The sequence below is a fragment of the Rhea americana genome, unplaced genomic scaffold (assembly GCF_003343005.1).
Source record: "Rhea americana isolate MKP2758 unplaced genomic scaffold, rheAme1 scaffold_21, whole genome shotgun sequence".
In the NCBI taxonomy this organism is placed as follows: Eukaryota; Metazoa; Chordata; class Aves; order Rheiformes; family Rheidae; genus Rhea; species Rhea americana.
Genome location: NW_028186258.1, coordinates 7811052 through 7831384, shown reverse-complemented (window position 1 = coordinate 7831384; position 20333 = coordinate 7811052). Strand labels below are relative to the sequence as shown.

The following is a 20333-nucleotide window of genomic DNA, read 5'->3' as shown; positions in this document are numbered from 1 at the left end:
CTACCTGGGTTTAAAGGCTGTAATRGGTTGCAGGGAAATAGAGCTGTGGCTGGCTGGAGGTTTCCAGACCAAGCCTGTTTCCTCTGACACTTTGCTTTCTTTGGCCTGTTCTTGCGAACCTCAGCACCAAATAACTCGTGTGAATAACTCGTGGGTGACAATTACCTGTAGCRTGTAGTAAGTCCAGCAGCACCTGGATCTGCCTCTTCTTCCTTTCTCCCACACTTYGGAGACGGGAACTGACAGCTCTTATAAATAGTGATCCTGGGGGAGCTAATTCACCGTCCCGAGCATGGTGGGACGCATATGAGCTGGAGGTTTGCAGCTGACCGAGACCACGGGGGTCTCAGCCCCGCTGCAAAGCGGCAGCACGCAGGCTCCCAGCGCCGCATCTGCCGGCAGAGGCTTTGCAGAGGGAGGATTTAAATAGCAGCGGTCCCACTTGAGCAGCCCGTTCAAGTGCATTAAACTTCAAGCAAGCATTTGCAAGCTTTAGCAGGAGAGAGGCACGGCTAAACCTGGGCCTAATTGGAGGGGAGGCGGAGGTCTCTAAAGCAGATGTGAAAAGCAAGAGAAATCGGTTGCCTCCACAGATTTGGATTTGAAGTCAGGAGCTAAAGCAGCACAGCAGAGAGCTGGTGGAGAGCAGAGGGCAAACAGTTTAGTCATCTGTCTGGGTACCGCTTGCAAATGCAGTAAAGCTGAGCTCGTAGCTAATGCAAAGAGTTTTCATTAAGAAATAATCAAAAATAAAAAAAAAACATTTCACAGGCTGATAAGAAGTCAGTTGGTTTTTATAACTCACCAGCAGCTTAAGCCATGCTCAAAGCCATTTATCTTTTTCCAGTGCTGGCTGCAGAGGATATGAAAAATGTAGTAGGCTGCACATATGTAATTAAACTTCTGGCGGAATCTTTGCCCTGCAGCTTTGCTAAGAAATTCAGTAATGATAAATCATGTAGCATATTTAGAGGACTTTTTGTGAACAAGATTTAAAATAGTGTATGTGGCACACTTAATTATTTGCCATACGATTGTCTTGGCAACGTTCTTGCAAGCACCCTTGTCTAATTGTGTCAGCTATTGAAAAAAGCTCCTTTGTCTGACTCTTATCACTCTTCCAATTTACTGCTGAGGCTTTCCTGATTTCCGGCCAAATCCATGTTTAGCCATAATTACTGTTTTGTTCCCCTTCCCCTTAGTCTGTGCAAAATGCAGCGTTTCAAGCTGGGTGCCATTTGGGTGCTGCATCTGTGTAAGAGCTGCGCGATGCCGCTCCCCGCGCTGCGTCCCTGACCCCCGCGGGCGCCGAGCTGGGGCAGGGCGCTATCATCATCCGCCCACTGCAATTACCTTTCTCCCTCCCCCCCGCCCAGTGCAATTAAAGTAAAACACATTCTGTCTGACCCATATGCAGTCTGTGCGCTCGCTCTTATGTGTGATGTTGCAATGTGGGGAAAATTCTGCTTTCCTAGTTCTGGCATTGCAACCTTTTCCTCTGCTAATGCACAGACAATTTGCATGAGCTCTCACAGTCATTTTGTGTTCAAATTGTGCAGCTGAGCCATTCTCCGCGCTTCCCTGGTAAGAGCCGGGATATTTCCCGGAAAACCTCCCCCCTTTCTCGCTGGCGGGAGCAGGGCTCCTCGCCCGGGCAGGGCTTCGTGGCCTCCCCGCCTTCGCCCCGCTCCTGGGCGACCGTCTTGCTGCAGGCCCCAGGGACGCGGCGACGATGGCTTCAGCAAGCAGRTTCTACGTATGAACATTTGCATGAAATAAGAATGATACCTGTGTGCCTGGAATGAATTAATATCTTAGCAGATGGCAGGCTCGCGTTAAGGAAAGGAGCTGGCTTGGGCATTTACCTTCATTAGTGAGAGCTGTGAAATGAATCTTTCATGGAAACTTGATAATGGGGAGCGAGAGCTGCCGAAATGGGTGATTTCCAACAGAACAGGAATAGCTGAAACTTTCTTAAATATCCTCTCTGAGTAATTTGTCCCTAAGAGTTTATGTTTCAAGTTGGAATAGTGAAGGAGGGCATAACCTGATCGAAGATTTAACTTTGGGGCTGGGGTGGAAAGCGTTGACGTGCYGGCCCTTCCCCGGGGCCTCCCCCTTGTGCTCGCTGCCGCCGGTTCAGCAAAATGTGCTTTTTCGCAGTGAAAATCCACCTGCAGTTGAGCATCCGGGGAGCTGAGATCAAAGCTTGGAAGTGGGAACTGGAAAATCCGTGCTTTGAAGTTTAAATAGTACCAAAAGCCGCGCTCTGACCTGCTGCAGGAGTCCGTGGAGAGGGCTTGGTTTATGGGCAAACCCATCAAATCCGGGGCAAGAAAAATAAGGAAGAGGTACAGCCAAGGCACCAGAAAGCCGAACAAACCAGCAGCCCCGGAGCGCTGCGGGTGGAAGTGACTGAGGGTGGCTTCGAAGGCGCAGGGGCCGGTTTGCGCAGGCGGCAGCGCGCGGGGCTCCGCGGGGCCGGGGCAGCGCGGGGCGTCACGCAGCCCGTCTCCTCCCTGCGCCTCCGGACGCACGCACGCGGGCACGAGGAGCACCGGGAGGCAGGCGGGGGCGTAACGGCAGGGAGGCCGAGAGATGCATTCGCAAAGAGCAGGGGCTAAGGGGAAGCGGTTCGGTTCAGACCCCCAAAATTCAGTTTTGGAAACGCCGATGACTTCTGTCCTATCAGCGTGTCAAGCGAAAAGCAGCTGGAAGGAAGGTTTGGAGAGGCACCCAGGCGGGCGGACAAACTCCTTGCGCAGGAATAACCCGCTTCGGAYGTGCCGCGGGGCCGGAGCGCGCCGGCCGCGTACCCCAAACGCAGCGCCCGTAGAGCGTGGGGGCCCTTCCTCGGACGGGGCCAGCTGGCCGCRGGGAGCGCGCCGGGCAGCAGCCGCCTCCGGGAGGACGCGCTAAGGGAAGCGAGACTGCAGCAGCTCGTTTTGGTTAGCTGATCCTAGGGGAGATCGGAAGGTGACGTGRTCGAGGACATAGCTGGAGCAGCGATTTGCAGTGATGGATCGTTCGTCGCCTTTGCATTTTATTATGTATGGAGAGACTGGAGAAATGCGGAGGAGAAGGCAGGCTGTGGTCTCGAGGTCTCCAACAGAAATAGCGGCTTCTGACTGCCCTTAATCCCGCCTGTGCCGGGGAAGGCTGAGCCTGGTCCCTGGGGTGGACGAAGAAAGATCTCAGCTCGCAGAGAAAGACGCGCTGGGCACAGGGTCGTGCTGTCTCGAGGCGCGTGTTCTTCTCCTGGTTCAGCAGCGTGGCGGTGGGTTGGCTTTGTTTTGGTTTGTTTTAACGCTTTGGACTTTAGCACAGCCCTAAGCAGGGACTGGACCAGGTCACGTCATGAGGCAATTAAAAAGAGAGGGAAAAAATCAAAGAAAATTGTTAAAGATACCGTGGTCTGCCTGGCTGCAGTAGTGCCTGATCTTACCGGATGCCGTGACAGATGAGAGCGCGCCCGTGATTACACTGCACTGTCAGTGATTAAAARCAAAAAAAGAGTAATTGATATTCGATTCTGCATTTTCCCTGCGTTCCCCCAGCAGGTATCTGTAAGACTTGCAAAGAGCCGCTGTATTGCGTGACCCAAGGCAACACTTTGCTGGGCTGAAACCGCGTTTGCTCGATCCTCGCCTTCGGGTCGCTCGGGYGAAGCTCTGTCCGGGCAGGTAATTTCGAGAGACGTGTCGTGTCGGCGGCAGGCCGGAGCCGGCGCCTGGCTGCCTCGCGGCCCGCGGGACRGGCGCTGGGAATTCAGACCCGCAGGTAGCGGGCAGCCCTGCTCTCCCCTCGCCGTCAAGCTTCGCGCGGCTGCGGAGGGCGAAGCTGGTGCGGTTTCGGCCGCGCAGAAGCTCCTCGGTGGCGYGCCTGCCCGCCGAGGACCCCGAGCGACGTGACAGCGCGCGTCGCCCCGCGGGACACGGCGCGGGAGCCGGCGGCGTTCGGTGGGAGCGCTCGCGGGTGACGTGCCCCCTCCCAGAGGGAGCTGTAGCCGATGCTGCGAGAAGGCGAGGGGCTCCTGCCCTCGCCGTTTCCGGGCTTCCCCTCCCCTTTGCAAAGCGACGGCGAGCGGCGAGGTCTCCCGGGGAGCAGCTTTGTCCCCGCGCCCGGGGTCGCTTGTTCTACCCTGTCGTAGCCCCTAACCGGGGCTTGGATTTTAGCGGCGTGTTTTTAAATTGCTGATTGGGGTAACGCTAACAGCAGCTGTCCCGCTGGGAACGCAGATCTGGGAGAGTTCGAAAGCCCTTCGTCACCGGGGGACGTGCCAGTGCGCGGCAATGGTCCGTCTTTTTGGCAGGGTGGAAACGCGCTCCCTAACTGCGGTTCAGCACACCAGCTCGTTTCGTGGCCGTGCCGAAATCAAAATGACGCGTTACGGGCTTTTCCTCCGTCAGCGCAGGAAGCGCGGCGGCAGACTTCCAGGCCGAGGCCGGCTGGTGTGGACGGGCCGAGCTCTGTGCGCTGCTGGCTGCTGCTGTGCAGCCTGCACCCAGCGGCTCCCAGCCTCCGTCCTCGCAGCGCGTGTCACAAGCGTGCCAGGGCTCGGGGGGAGTGGTGGGAGCCCGGCGGGCGGCGCTGGGGGAGCTGAGGGGGGCAGGGAGCGGGTTCAAGCAGGAGACAGGCAGCGGATGAACTTCGGCCTCATCTCAAGGTCTTCAGGCTCCTGGACGTTGACTCTGAAGCCTGCGTGGGGGAAACCGTGGGCACAACGGAGCCGAAGGGGGGGGAACGGTGGCACGCGTCCGGCCGTGCCCAGCGCTGCTGCGACGGGCTTTTCTTTCTCTTTGCTTTTCCTTTCTGGTGGTGGTGGTGGGGGCGGGCAGGAGGTGTCCGGCAGTCCGTCCGTCCTCCTCTCAGCTGACCAGGCTCTGTTTTTCTGTGCCCTCAGACAAAGGGGAAAACGGGGAGCCGTACCAGCGGCGGAGAGCAGCGGGGGCCAGCCTGGCAGACGGCCCCCCGGCCGGCCCCGCGCCCGGGGGCAGCGCCCCGGCGCCCGGCAGCAGCAGCTGGAGGCGGATTGTGCTGATGATCCTCGCCATAACGATCCATAACGTCCCGGGTAAGTCCCGTCCGTCCCTGCTCGCGGCACCCCCTGCCAGGGGAGGTGCCGAGCGAGCCGGCGCCGTCCCTGGGAGGATCTCACGAGGCTTCGTGCTTTTCTCCCTTCCTTTTTCTTGCCGGTTCGCTGCTTGCAGATGGCACTTGGCCGGGGTCCGGGTGCCTTTTTGACATGATCCATCGCGTTTAGTCTTGCCCTGTTCATAGGGCTGAACCGATGTAAAGTCTTGGCAGCAAAACCTCCTCCGAAGAGGAGGTTTGGGGGAGAGACTGCAGATTCACTGGGGCGTCTTGAACGTCTGTGGTCTCACTGTATCGACAGTCTGGAGTGGGCAAAAAACGTAAACCCAAGAGGATGTTGAAAGTGATACCATAAAGGTGCCTGGTCTCTTTTTAGTTCTCTTCTGGTTGATATACTAGGAAGAACATACTTTAAAGCGCTTTTCTGCAGGAGCACGTAGAGTTGTGGGTTTTTTCTATTGAAGGGATGGCGCGTGAGAACAGATAGAAAACTGCGGAGCCCACAGTCTTGCAGAGCTGCCTGATTCCAACAGGTTGGGCTTTGAGGTTACACAAAATGATGCAAGATGGGATAAATTTATAATAGCTGATGACACTTAGCTGCTCTGCAGTTCTTGATGAGGTTGAAAGTGATACAAGGCAACCTTTTCAAACGCTTGCTTTCCTTGTGTCCTGTGCCCTCCCTCCGCCTCCTCTTCTCTGGTTCTTGCCTTCCCCTCCCCTTCTCTTTCTCCAGTCTCAGCTCAGTCTGTGCCTGTCTATGGTGGTGGCCTGAAGGAAGGGAGAACTAGGAAAAGTATTTTCTGCATAACTTCGATCTGTTGAAAACTTAGGGGAAAAAATTGTGAGTGCCTTTGAAGAGCCATGAGCTCTGAGCTGGCACGAACGCGTGGCCGTTGGCAAAGCGGCTGCTCGTGTCAGCAGTGAAAGCTGCTGCCGTGCAAGGGCCCGCTCTCCCGTCGGAGCGGAGACGGTGCTGCCACCCACGCGTCCTGAATTCAGGGGCGGCTTTTATGGTTCGGGGCCGCGGCATCCCTTCCAAATTCCCTCCCRGCACAGGTTGCCATTCACTCAGCTCTTGTGAGAAGGCTCAAAGTTACGGGTCTTTAATCGCAGTTCCTGCGTTTCTCCCCCAGAAGGGCACACCAAGACTGAACAGCAGGAAAAATAAAACGGACCCGAAGCCGGCCGCGTTTGCTCGAGGTGGGATATGCGTGGGCGTTCTCTCTCCCTGAGAATTTCCYGAGCTGCCCTCCGTCCACCCTCGCTGCTACTTGCTTGTCTCTTGGCAATGAATTGCTTCATTGCAGCTGGCCGTTGATCCCCACCGCCCCGCAGTGCTCCCCGTCCCGCAGCTCCGAGCGCTCACGTATCGGGGCTGTCCGCTGTCCGTGCAAGCGCRCGCTTTTAATACTTGGCTGCACCTGTGGTGGGTGATCTCCCAGTGCTTTGCCAACACGGGCTATTGCTGCACCGTAACTCCGCTCTAGTCTTGCCAGCAACAGCAGAATATTTTTCCTCACCTCATCCTTTCTTTTTCCAGCTGTCCTGGAAGTGCTGTAGCTCTGTGGTCCATCTCCTGCCTCTGCGGGAACGGCAAGAAACGCTGCTGTGGGCAGTTATGGCACGTCTCCTCCCCAGCCCGGGAGCAAGGCGTCAGCTTTATGCCTGGAAGCCTGGCTTAACTTCTCGGGATTGTGGTAGATAACTGCGATGCCTTGATTTGGCTTCGTGAATTGTCAAGAGAGGAGGCGTAAGGCAACTGAGCCCTCTGAAAAGCTGGGTTACCCTCTCGGCCCCTGCTCAAAGCAGAGCTAACGCCCCGGTCAGTGTATTGGAAGGTTTAAAACCAGCAGGACAAAGCTCCTTCGTTCCTAATCAGCAGTGCTGCGCGCTCAAGAGCAGCACTAAAGACACTAAAGATAGCTTAAATTAGCCACATACACATGAAAAAAGTGGGGGRAAGTGTTGTTGCTGAGCAAACTGTAATTGGATTTCATCCTTCAAGCGACATGTCAGGAAGCTCAGGCTGCGCGCGCGTCTCGCTGTCTTGGGCTGTATCGGCTGGAGTTTCTTTTACTGTCACCGAGGAAAAATCTTTTGTGGAGGAGTGAACAAAGTGTCACCCATAGCAGTAGGTTAATGACAGCACGCTCCTGGCCGCTGTAGAGCGCTCCGGAGAGATGCTGATCTAACCTTTTGCCGCTTCTGCAGGAGCACAAAGCCACCCTTGGACGATTGCAGAAGCTCAGAAATTCTCTCCTGCATCTTAAAGGTCACAACATTAAAGCTTAATGTTTAGAGAGGTGTGTGCAAGCTGCGCCCTGCGGATGGATCTATCACCCAGCCTCTGGCTTCTGTTCAGCCTGTGCCCTTAAGTCTCCTCAGTTCACGAACRGGATTTTCTGAGGCTCCTTTTCTTTTAGTCCTCCTAACGAGCAGCTCCAGCCAGCCCACCCTTCGTACGCTCTGGGCAGCTTTTATCGGCTTCCCGCAAGCCACGGCTGCAGGAGGTGGGTGAGCGGTTCAGCTCAGCGGGGCTGTCTGGGCTCACGCGGAGCCTCCCCAGAAAAGGCCATCTCCTGCTCTTCTSTGCCTGGCCTGTGTCCTCCTGGTGGTGCTGGCTCTGGAAAGTGCCGGCCTCGCAGCCCTTTTGTGGGGCTGGGTGAGTAATAACTGTTTGTGCTTAGGCAGGACGGCTCGCTGATAGGAAAGCCCTGTGCAGGCATCATTAATCCAGCAGGGATGTGCCTGGAGTCTTCCAGGGGTTTCAGAGGTTGGATTGAACCTGAGTCTGCCATCATCCTTGCCAGGGCCAGATCGTGGGGCTGCCRGCTCCGATTTGTTCCTCATAAAGGATTTGGATTGGATTAAACTGGGAGCTTGTGCCTTGCCCRTGCTGGTTGTCAGAGCCCTGCCCTATTCATTACCAGGGTCTCTAGTCCCAGTATTTCTTGCATGAGGCAGGGGCGATCCCGGCACTGGCCTGGTCCCTTGGTGGTCAGCAGGACTCTGCGGGACAGGACTCTGCTCAGTTTTCACTGAAATCCTTTTGCTTTCCAGCAAAGCACTGTTCTTGCACTGTCAGTCTYTCCATAGCATCACTTCTCCGATCTAGTGAGGCCTCTTCCTAGAGCGCAGGGTTTGGAAACACCGTAATGTTCTACCTTAATTTTCTTCCCTATAAGTGGAAGCGCTGACACTATAATTAGCGCAGACTCCTGCGGCATAATGACACCCCGGGTAGCRTGTCATGTTACAAGGAACGTGCTGGTGGAGGAGCTCGAAGGGTGCAGCGCTGAGCTGCTTTGTGCGAGCTGAGGAGCTGGGGATGCTCGGAGCCTCGGCAGAGGATCGGCCGAGTGAACACCTCTGCCTTTCCCTGCAGCTTGGCTCRCTAATTGCTCTGTGCCCTCTTTTGCAAAACTGTAGAGCTCTCTTGCCACGTTTTGTGCTACCTCTGCTTCCCTGAGAGTCAAATGCTGCTGACGTTCACACGGAGCCTGTCACGAGAGGTGCTCAAAGCCGTTTCCAAAGGTTTTCTGTCTTCTCCTGCCCAGGGAATAATTTCCTCCTCTTCTATGTGTACAGATTGAGAGATGAGGAAAAAACGTTTCCCAAAGAGCAGATGGATATACTGACTGCAAGGAAGAGCTCCATGGAGGGGGGCGAGCGCAAGGGTCGGTCACAGCTGTCGGTCGCAGCATAGCGGGGAAGGACCTGCTCCATCCGCACTGGTCTTGCAGGACCTTTGCTCAGGCCGAGCACCTCTGGCTGACCTACCAGAAGGTGGTAGGTTCCCTTTGCTTCAGCTCGAGGCCGAGAGCTGTGTGTGTTTAAAGGCTGTAAGGGAGGCAAGTAGMAGGGAACAGCGCAAACGAGAACGGCAGCGTGGGGAGGTGCAAGAAGGTCCCGCTCTCCGGCCTCTCCTGACCTCTTGCTGAGATCTCTCGGGGTGCCCTGATTGCTACCGAGTCCCTCCGTCTGGTGGTTAAAATCCGCCCAAAGACAGGGTCTGGCCCTGCCTGGGAGGGCACTGGCCGAAACCAGGGCTCCCGGCTCCTCGCAGGCGGCGTYGGCACGCTGCGGGCTGCTTGGCCGGCTCGGGCCGTTCGCGGACGTGGAATAGGGTTGGGAAGGGAGTCCGGGGCGCCTGCTTCCCAGCCTTCCGCTCCAGCTGCTGGGCTCTGCTCCCTCTTACTGTTGCCAGCAGAACACTGTTTTTACTTACTTTGAGCCCCGTTTTGGGATGAACGTGCTTCAGTCTTGGCAATGCATTTATCTTTCATTTCAGGCAAATGTGCTTAGGAGCCAGTTAATGTGCGGGTAAGATAATTGAACGTAGAGAGCAGCCTCTTGCATTCGTTTGGTGTTTACTGGCTTGGGCAGGCAAGCAAAAGGTTTGTTAATTTGTTTCAAAGCTGGGGCTGGCAATGTAAAGAATAAATTGATAATGACAGGAGATGCCAAACTGCAGAATATTCCTGCTGATTAATATGCAAATATGCTGGGGTTAGCAGAACATTAATTATGTATTTAATCAAGCCCCGTTTATCCTGGTTCATCTGCGTACGTTGGGTGGTTGTTATGCCGMGGACTTGAAATTAATTAAAATGTTACTGGCATATCGCAAATAACAATTAGCGAGGTGTGAGTTTGAACTCCTTTCTCTCTGCGCCCGTTTAAAAGAGCAGAGGAGAGCTCCGCGCGCCAGACCCCGCGGGGCCGCGGGCTGCCGGGCCCGCCTGCCTGCCGCCCTCGCTGCGCCGCGGGAGCGCCTGGAAGCTGCTGCTCGGGCTGGGGCTCGGGGAAGGAGGCTCCGTCCCGCGGGAACGTCGCAGAGCGGGCAACCAGGCGCAGGCAAGGCGAAGGCAGGGTGCTGGGAGCGGGCCGGCGGGGCTCGCGGAGCGGCGCAGCCGTGAGCGCCGGCTGGGCCCCTGCGGYTTCTTGCTGCGGCTGAACTCGGCCGGCTCCGGCTCTTGCGTGCCCTGCCCTCCGCTGTGCCGAGCTCCGGGCTCGCTTCTGCGGCGCTCCTTAGATTTAATAATACCCCAGGCTTGCGTTCTCCCTCTTGGGAGACCTGCACCTGCAGAAACAAAGGCGTATYGCTACCTCTTCCTCCTCCTCCTCCTCCTCGGAGGTTGCTTAGTGCTAGCATCCCTCTAAGCCTGGAGAAGAGCCTGAATTTGAGAGCAGGTCCGTGTCGCGCTGGCGCTCGGGGACCGGTGTTGCCGTGGTGGAAGCCCTGGGGCTTTGGGAGAGGTAGGGAGCCAGAGGTCTTTCCCCCTTGGATGAAGGGCTCTTAGGTTTTTAAAAAGGGAAACAGGCTGARCTGGTTCAGAAGAAGTTGCCCCAAGTGACCAGTCCCACAAAGGTGCTGAGATGCCATTTCCTGTTAATGGCACGTGCTGGACCTTTGCTGCAGCAGCTTGGCTTTGGGTTCGAGGTGCCGGCTGGGCCCTGTCCCTGCACATCGAGGGGAGACCTGGTCCTGAGGTCTGCTCTGAGGTGAGTTGTGTTTCTGTGCAGAAAAGGATTTTTCCTATTGCTGTCTACAGGGGTTGTCTAGGGATTGGTGTTCTGATTTATTGCATGGTGTCTCTCAGCAGAAGCATGGCCAAGAAGTGCAAAAAGGTAGGAGCTTGTGACGTTTGGTGGCATATCCAACAGGCAAAGAGCACCTCTTGGATGCTGACGCGTGCAGTGGGATGGGTGTGCGGAGCGGAGGTGCCCCGGGAACGTCCAGGTCCTTGCCTGAGCTCTCRCACTGCTGGAAGCAAGCTGGAGGGCAGGACCAAGGCCTCGTGACAGCTGTCGGCGAGCCCTGGGGCGCTCCGTGACCCGTGCGCAGGGTCAYGGCTGAGGTCCGCTCTGGAGCTGCTGGCTGAGCTGCGCCGGCGTGATGGGAACCCGAGCTGCGTCCCGGTGGGCGCCTGGGCCTGGAGGTGGCACACGTGCTGTGCAGCACGTGGAGATGGAGCTGCAGGTGTGTCCTCTGCAGGGTTTTGGAAACGTCCTAACAGCTGTCGCAGCAGTGCCCGGTCTTGCTTTTCCTCTGTGGGATGTCCCTGCCTTCCTCTGGCACTTGGGGAAACACATGGTCTCTCCTCCAAAATCCTCAGTCCCCCTCGGACACCCGTGGGAGAGCTGTGACCCCAGGTGTCAGTGCTGGATCACGGCAAGCTTTGCCCCCCGGCTGTCGCTGCCGGTGGTGGATCACAGCAAGCTTTGCCCTCCGGCTGTCGCTGCCGGCTGGTGGATCACAGCAAGCTTTGCCCTCCGGCTGTCGCTGCCGGTGGTGGATCACGGCAAGCTTTGCCCCCGGCTGTCGCTGCCGGGTGGTGGATCACGGCGAGCTTTGCCCCCCGGCTCTCTGCCGGTGGTGGATCACGGCAAGCTTTGCCCCCGGCTGTCGCTGCCGGGTGGTGGATCACGGCAAGCTTTGCCTCTCCTGCCTTTTGTTCGGGGTTAGAGCAGCTGGGCTGGGACTTGGCGAGCACCCGGTTGCTTGGAGACAAGAGGTGGTGCCATGCAGCAAAGATAACGTTGCCAAGGGAACCAAGCCCTGAATTTCCCTTTTTTTTCCTGTTGCTGGGGGCTCAGCGGGTGGGCAAGAGACCTCTTAGGGACAGGGAGGGTCTGATGCTGCCCAGCCCGGYGCAGGGGCAGAGGAGCCAGTTTGTACCTGGGTGCTGAGTGCACAGCACAGGGAGTCTGTTTTGCTCCAGCCCCTCCACCCCCTCCTTTTTGCATTAAGTTCCACATTTTCTGTATTCCATCCTATTGCTCCATGTTTTATCCCTAATTCCCTTTCTGCTATGTTTCTGCCTCAAGTGTCAGAGTTAAGCTGAGGTGTCTGGAAGAGGGTGAATCAGCCGGGCAGGGTGAGTGGGGCCGGGCGCCTGCAGAAAGCCATCGGGTCTYGCGGGAAGGGGACGACAGCATCCCCTCCTCACCCTCTCTGTGCCCGGTGCTCGTGTGGCACCACCTGATTTTTTTTTCTCCAGTTTTCGTTACTGGGAGCTGATTAACAACTCACATTTTTTCTTAYGAGAAGGAGCAAATCAAGCATGGAAATCAAAGGAGCAGGAAAGAGCATGTGAGCTAAATATGGAACGAGTTCATCTTCGGTGGTGGAGCCGCTGGAGAGGAAAGCAGAAGTGTTTTAGGGATGCACTAAGGTATTGTGACAGGCAGGAGAGGGGAGGTTGGAGACAGAAAGCCTTTTAGGTGACGTCGGTGATGAGAAGGACGAGCGAATCTGCTGGGACRCTGCTCCGGGTCGGGGTGGCGAGCGCCTGGAGGGCAGCGTCAGAGGAGCTTTGGGGAAGAAAGCGGTGCGGGAGCGGGGTAAAGGYGTCGTCCGTGGTGTGTTATAGGCGCCTCTCTCTACTTGCCCAAGCGGAGAGGTCTAGCCCCAGAAGTTGTAGGTCAGGTCCTGGCTGGTGCTTGGGGTGGGTGGGCGCGACGGCTGGGGGAAGGTGCAGCCCGGTGGTGCMAGCCCAGCGGGAGGGCGCAGCACGTACAGAGCTTGCCCCGCTSGCGTTGTGTTGCGTGACCGTCTCTCTGGGCGGACAAGGTGCGATGGAGCCCTTCCCTCGTGGGGGCAGGTCCTCGCTTCGGCGGTTGATTTAGGCCAACTGCCTTCCTTTCGCCACATCACCTTGGCAGCTCTGCGTCATTTTTCCGTCCCTAAGGAAGGTGCAGCCTGTCTGGAAGCAAGTGCTGCTGGTCAAGTTTGTCCCAAGAAACCTGGAAGAGAACAGATGTCTGCAACAAAGCATGTTATGTGTCAAAATGATTTGAAACATGCTTGTTTGCAGCTTCAGCTGGGGAGAAAAAAAAAAAGGTTTGGGTAAAAGTCCTTGTGTCCTTGTGCCAGGTAGCAGGAACCTGCCTGCTGCCTTTTCCGAGGTGAGGATCTGGCTGGTGACAGCCTGGGAGGGAGAACCTACAGCTTAGATCCAGGACCACCTGGATGTTTTCTTTGTGGCTTTCTGCAGTTTTAATCATTTTAAATGTTCTTTTATGCGTCTCCTGCTTTACGACTGTCTGGGCGAGAGGAGCGGATGATGTGTTTTGTGCTGGGGATCCCGCGGGCAGGGCAGGAGTGAGTTGTGGCCGCGGCTCCGTTCCCCAAAGCTCGCAGCCGGCGATCGGTCTGGGAAGGCAACGAAAGTGGCACCTTCCGAGAGCTGCCCCAGAGCAGGGCAGAGCCGAGGCGGTCCGGCCTCGCGGGCGGGCGCAGGCGTGCCAGCCGTAGGGAGGTTCCCTGGGAAGCCGGGGGTGTGGGTGTGTATGGGGGGTGTTTTCTTGCAGCTGGTTGCAGCGGCCGGGGTGCTGGTCTAAGCTGCTCCCCGGGTGGGCATGAGGTGGGATGCTGGAGGCTGCGGCGGTTGCAACCAGGGCACCCCARAAGCTCGCGTGTCAGACCCGGACCCGAGCTGCGGCTTTCCGCGGCCGAGCAGCGCCGCGGTCGCGCTCGGTGTTGTCACCCCGGGGCTCGCTGGGAGGGTGCGATTTCCACGCCGGTTACTTTGTCATTAGCAAAGGCTGATTGAGTTCGCTGGCCTGGGACAGGCGMGCTCGTGCACTCGGCCCCCGGAGAGGATCCGGGGCAGCGGGTGTGATGTCGCATCTCAGTTACAAAGAAAAAATGATTATCTACATGAATGCTTCTYGGAGATCCATTAAGGGTTTGCAGTGCTCATTTTGGATGATTTTTTTGGTGGTCTGTTGAAACTGAAACCGTTATACGAGTGTGAGTACAACACGCGTGCGGAACCCGTTGTGCTCCGCGAGGAGCGAGCGAACGTGAGCTGTTCAGCTGGGCTGATCAATCTGCCTCTCCCCTCTGCATGCATGTTCTCCTCCCGAATTAAAGCAGCTCTCATTCCGCTGTCAGTTCTGCTATTTGCATTGGTATCGATGACTCTTCTTAAGCAGCTTTGCAGCACCTCTGATTTGTGCGGAAAGGCTTTATTTTTAGTAGCAAAAGGGAGGAAGATAAGATTTGTTTATACCTTGGATTTCAGAGGAATAGAGTGAAAAGGAAGACAAGTGCTAAGGGGGGAGGCGTCCATATGTGCCGGTTTGCACATCGCACGCAGCCTGCGTGTGCGGCAGTTTGGTGGAGCTAAATTGCTCGCCAGGGCTCAAGGGAGCGGAGGAGACCGTTGGCCTTGGGGCCGGCTCTTCGGCCGCGGGAGAACAGAGGACAAAAATCATGTTTGAACAGTTGTGAATTTTCCACAGCGCTTTCTGCTGCCGGCCTGGCCTGGAAGGTGGGTTTCCGAGGCTGCTGCCCGCGGCCCCTCGGGCTGACTTCCCAGCGGGGCYGTCCGGGCGCGGGCGCAGCGCGGGCAGCTTGGAGAGCTCGTCTGCAGGCAGGCACCTGGGCATCGTTTGCAGTGCATGAGCAGTGTCTTGGCAACGGCCACAAAGGTGACAAAAGCCAATTAAACAGAGGGTTTCACCGCCTGGACCAAAGTCCGCTGCAATCTGCATGCGAAGCTCCCCGCCAGCTCCAGCGCGCCTGCTGCACTGAGCGGCCGAGAGCGGCGGCCTGCGGGATCGCTCGTGTGCTGCCTAGCAGGCGAAACCTTAAATATCCTGAACGGCTGCAGGCTTGGGGGTGCCGCGGCAGCCGGTGCGGGCAGAGGCGGGCTCGGCGCGGTGGGAAACCCTCCGGCGAGCGCCGGGGCCGCGCTGCGCCCGCGAGAGCCCCTTCCCAGCGCGCCTCCGCTCTGCTTTCGCGGTTGTTACCTCTGGGAAAGAGGCTTGTTCATCTGGAGGAGCGTTGGCCTGGTGGCATTAGGGTGGTGGACATCAACACCAGCACCTTTAGGYCTTTAAAAAAGGGTGCCCGCCTTTGTCAGCACCGGGCCGCATCCRGCCTCCTCAGCACCTACCCCTCCGTTTGCATTTATCAGGCACCTAGGCAGACTGGAGCTCGTAATAAATAGGTGCGTGCACTCACGTGGCGCAAAGACCTAGCTCTGGAGGCTTGTTTCGGACAAGGCTCCTGTGAAATTGCGTAACATCCCACCGGAGTAGGGCGTTCGGTGGTGAGTTAACTGGGGCTTAAACGCCGCTTTAGCGGAAGTTTAACTGTGCCGTGCTGCACTCGTGCCGGAGGAAAGCTCCTGCCCCTCGGAGACCCGGGGGAGCAGCGCGGCCGTCCGCCGTGCTCGCCGGAGCCTCTTCGTTTGCACGTTTAGAGAGACAAGGACAAGGGCTCCTGCACATCTGTCTCCCAGCCGGACTGGGAACCTCTGCTGGCGCCYGGGGACTTGCCTCCCGCCCGCCTGAGCTGGATCGACGCCAGCGGTTTTCTGCAGTCAGCTGCGTGGCGGTCAGCAGTGGTTTTTGTAAAATGACCCGCCACTTTCTGATTTATTTAAAGAAAAAAGGAGTATTAAAAAAATTACTTTAACCTCCTGTTTGCTAGGTTTGGAACGGTGAATACCTAGAGAAATGGAAATCACAGAAATCTGATAATTTCTACGATTTCTTGTGCAGTGATGGCAAAAAAAAAAAGATGTTACCTAGTGGGAATTGGAATTCAGTCTTGGGAAAAAAAACTTAAGAGTTTGAGTAGTGGAGGCAGGGACACACTTAAACCCTCACAGAAATACGAAGCTCAGTACAGCAAGATGAATTTTCCACTAGGACCTTCTGGTCCTTCAAAGAAACGGATGAATAATTGATGAAACGCCGGCACCTGCAGTAGCTTCCTGTCGGAAGCGTGTTCATTTCCTCACCCGTGAGAAGCAGCTTCCCGGATCCGCCGGGAAGAGACGACCGTCGTTCGGAGCTCCGTAGGCGTTTCCGCCAGCCCGGGGTCCTGGTGGGAGATGCTCAGTCCCGGCCTCCCCGGCCGCTCCGGCGGGACACGGGCCGCTGGATCTGACGCGCGAAGGTGCACGCCGTCGTCAGTACCTGGCAGAAGGGAAGATCTCGGGAAGCGCCGTGTTAGCCCAGCACCGCTTGCTTCATTTAGTGCCACACTTAGGAAACAGCTTTTCCTTCCCCGCGCGTCGGCGATCCCTCTCGAGCCGGCGGCACTTCGCGTCGGTGGAGCCCGCTGAGCCCAGGGAGAGCCCCGGGACGTCTGGGGGTCGCTTCCTTGTTCCTGAAATTCTGGTGACTTCGTTACAAACTGATTTGGAGAGAAATGTGAATTCCAACTGTACTTAGGTCTAATGGGAATTTTCTTTTTGCGTTTCGGTAGGATATTTATTGCTGTCTATCTAGGCCCTCTGTTCGTTTTCTTGCTCTTTGTGCGCAAGAGTTGCGTAGTAACTGGGGTTAATTTACTTTACCTGAATTTATGAAGGCTCTGGGAGAGATGCTGGTYGCTCATTAGCTTGAATTTCTAGGGACTCGGAAGGGGGCTTCTGTTGCTGGCTTTTCTCTTTGCGAACGGGCCTGCTGAGGGACGCGAGCRGCTTTCCGTGGCGGCAGCCCGAGGCCGTGTCACGCTCGGTCGCCGCGCTCAGCTGGCCCCGCGGCCCGTCCGCAGGGCTGGCGGGRGGGAGGAGGCCCGTGGAGGCGCAGGGCACGGGCTGCAACGCGGCTCAGCTTCGCGGCCGCCTGCTTGCAGCCCGGGAAGGAGCAGAGCGAGGGGGCCTCGCCGAGGCGTTACCCTGGGATCCCTGCCTTGCCACGTAAGCTGCCGTGAATAGGATTAAAAACAGCAGTCTGCTTAATTTCAGCCGCTTCTTTCAGCTTGGCAAGCTCGCAGGGACTTGTGCGATGGGTGATAAGGGGAAGGTTTGATGCGAAATAGTAAGCTGTTCCACTTTCCAGCCGATCCTTTGAACTTCAAGCTTGCACGGCATTTGCATCGTATACGTGTTTGCAGACAAATGGGTTGTGGCCCCTCTGGAGCCCTGCTGATCCGAGATATGGAAATTGGTTTTTGCTGCACAAGCCAGCTTGTCCCAGCGAGTCCTCTGGCTCGTTCTGCCTCCGAGGCAGGGCTGGGCCAAGCGTTTTAACACAAAATGGATAATCTGAGAGAGTGGGAGCAAAGGAGCAGTGTTCAAAGCAGATGGTTGGAATCTCTTTGCGTCCCAGGTTCTGCATAGTTYGGGGTTTTGCTCACCCTTGATCGAATACCAGGCACGCACCGAGCCATTGGCGTGTGTCTGAGTAGCGAGTCTGGTCTGCCCGGAGCCTTCCCYGTTCCTCCATCAAACTAAAATTTATTGCTGCTTTAAAAAATGAGAGATTTATTGCAGAGAGATTTTCCTTTTGAAAGCAAAAGGAAGGCTTTAGCCCAGTGCTGTTATGAAGTTATTTTTCTATTTTGCTCGTTGCCCTTGTCCAGGCTGGCTGTGTTGCAGCCGACGTGTCCCGCGTCCRTCGCGATCAGGCTGGCGGCGCTGCCAGCGCTTGCTGCTGGCCGTCCCAGGTCTCCTGCACCGCTCCCGTAGCCCGTCCGCAAGCGGGCCGCGACGGCGGGATTGGGAAGGGGCTCTGCGAGGGGAACGGAGCGCCGATGGAGGTGTTTCCACCGCGTCGCGGGCCTGAGCTTGCTGTCTAACGAGGCGTCCCGAGCAGGCACCCTCTGGCTCTGCAGCGCCTGCTTGTGAGAGGGGCTGACACGTGCTCCAGCCTCCAACCCTCTGCAAACCCTGCCCTGCACGGAAAGGTTCCCTGTGGGACGCGTGGTCCTGCCTCGCCTCCTCTCCTACGTCCCCGAAACCCTGGCCCCTGCCCTTCGTGGAGCAGTGAGCCAGCGCAAATCCTGCAGCTGGGCCCGCTGGGGCGCGTGGAAGGGGTCGACCCCGCGGCGCCTGCTGCCAGGAGCAGGGCGGGAGGCAGGTAAGGCAAAATCGTCTCATTGGAGAATCTGCCCGAATCTGCCCGGCTTCCTTGGGCCAAACGAGAAGACGGGAGTATCTCTCGGACAACTCCCTACCGACGTTTTCAGGAGTTGTCTTTTGCTTTTCTGATGAGCGAGTGTCAGGAGGCAGCGCCCGGTTCGTGCACGCTGGGGGTTTCGTGGAAGCGCTGTCCGTGGAGCCGCGGGCGCTCGGCCGGGTCTGCGCAAAGCCGCGCTCCGGCGCGCGCCCGCGTCGCAGGAGCGGCTGCCGGGGGAGCCCAGCCTCCTCCCTCCTCGCCCGAGCTGCGCGCGGCAGCAGAGTCGACCTCCCAGAGCCGAGGAGGCTCGGTGCACCGGCAGCGCTTGCGCTTGGTAGCGTCGTCCGCGASTCGGAGCCTGTAACTCGGGCCCGGCGCCTGCAGCTCGCGGGGGGCCGCAGCGCGGGCTCGCTCGCCTTTTCCGCCGGGATCGGGCTGGCTGCGTTGTCCCTCCTCCGGAGACGGGCCACCTGCGGTGTAAGAGTGTGTTCTTTGCCCTTCCAAGGCTCTGTTTTCTCAGAACTAGGTATTTTCTGAGTTCAGCACTCCTGTGGCAGGGCTGGATTGAAATTGCAGGATGTGTTGGAAAATTACCGCCGGGAGACAGGCACAAAAGTAATTGCAGAAACCTTATTTCTTGAGGAAATCTGGCCAGCCAAGGCGGTCGAACGGACAGCGTTTAAAGCCAGATTGTGCCAAGAACGGAAAGCTGCACTAGGCYGGTTGTTTTTCAGACTGACGCCTGAGTCTTCAACGGAGCAATGAGACGAGCTCTCCCATGTCCGTCTTCGGTGATGTCTAGACATCCATCTGTAGGGCCTTCAACACGGCCTGTCTGACGTAGAAGCGTGAAACTTCCTCTCTCCATGTCCTTTCCAACCTGGAGCGTAGTTGCTTGGGCTCCTTGTAATTGGAATATGTGCCGGATCCGTGGGAGAGGAGCTGCAGGGACAGCTGAGCCCGCGCGAGCTTTGAGYGTGGAGGAACTGGCAGCGAGCTCTTCCTGGTTGTTTTCCACGTAAATCTCTGTGTATTTGCAAATTGGAGTAGTTCTGAGGTTTGACSTTTGCTTTGAAAGAGGCTAAACCTGTATCTTTACAGTGGTAAAGTTACCGTGCGACCTTGGCAGGGTTTTTCAACCCTTTTAAAATGAAGTATTTGAAACGAGTCGCTGCAGTGGGCTGAGTGGTCATGTAATATATAGTTAGAGGTTTCCCAAACGACCTGGGTTCCCTGGGCAAAGTCAGGAGCTGAAGGAGCCTGTGGCTGCTGCCGGACGCTGCCCTGTCCTGCTCCTCTCGCTGGTGGTGAGCGCCTGAACCCTCCCGCAGCTTCCGCCAGCGGCTCCCTCTCCCTCCCCAAACAAGCAGTTTCCTACGCACCAGCTGTTGATTTTTAATTTCCCGTAATTTGTTCCCATGCATGTGGAATTTCTTTGAGTGTACTTTCATTGATTGTGCTACTGAGTTTCTTGTTCCTTGAGATGACTTTGCAGCGGGGAGAAYGGCTGTGATCTCTCCGCTCTGTCTGGACTTTTTTTGTTTTTTACACAAATTAGTACTTGAAAAAAAAATCTTTCAGCAGGAGCAATGCTAGACCTGCTTACGCAGTGGTTCGTAACATCCTCGTAGCCAGTAAGTGCCTTTAAAAAGATCCCCCCGCCGCTCCTCCTCTCCCAAAGTTTGCTTAACTGCCTGCCCTGCGAAGCAGAGATGTCGGGAGCCCTTCACCATCCGCAGGTGCAAACCGTTTGTGAGCAGCAGCCGTCCGTCATCGCTGTTGGTGCCCTCAGCTGCTCGTGTGTCCTCCGGGCAGGGGGTCCCCACGGCGCGGGCGGGCAGCGCGGGCGCTGTGCACAAGCCGCCCTCGGTRTGGCGGCGTGCCCAGTGCGTCTCCGCTTGCACCGACTGCTTTACTAGATTGAATTATCACCCAGTCCTGGTATTTCAGGGACGAACAGGAGTTCCCCGGCTCTGTAAACTGGTACTTAGGGTAGATTCCTGATTTGGTTTTCTCTGCCTCCATCCTAAACATTGGCATGAAACACAGATCCGAGCTCTAAGGAGTTGTAGAGTGTTTCAACTTCTACGTGCTCAGCTTTGAACATAGGATGCAGATGCCATAATAATTCCAGTTAGTGCTGCTTTTTATAGTGTGTTTCCAAGGCAACTGGAAATGTAAAAGATCACAAACACACACGAGGTTCTGTTCTTCKGAGACCTTATCCTTGCATGTACAGACACATGCTTTCAGTGACATTTTCAACCTGTTTGAATGCTCATCTGAAGAGTCTCCCCGTCCCCTTGTGCRGCTGCCAGAATGGTCTGCGTGGGTAACTGCCTCCTTTGAAGGCTGGAAAATCCACTCCA

At 56.8% G+C, this 20333-nt stretch overlaps 1 protein-coding gene across 3 annotated transcripts in view; it reads left to right on the top strand.

Annotated features, from left to right (window-relative positions):
- The window catches only part of SLC39A11 (solute carrier family 39 member 11), a 97420-nt gene that overhangs the window by 51385 nt on the left and 25702 nt on the right, over positions 1–20333 (top strand). For all 3 annotated transcript variants that reach the window (XM_085304752.1, XM_085304749.1, XM_085304748.1), the window contains one exon: positions 4904–5074. In XM_085304752.1, coding sequence (XP_085160878.1) covers positions 4904–5074 — 171 coding nt within the window. The remainder of the gene's footprint in view (positions 1–4903; positions 5075–20333) is intronic.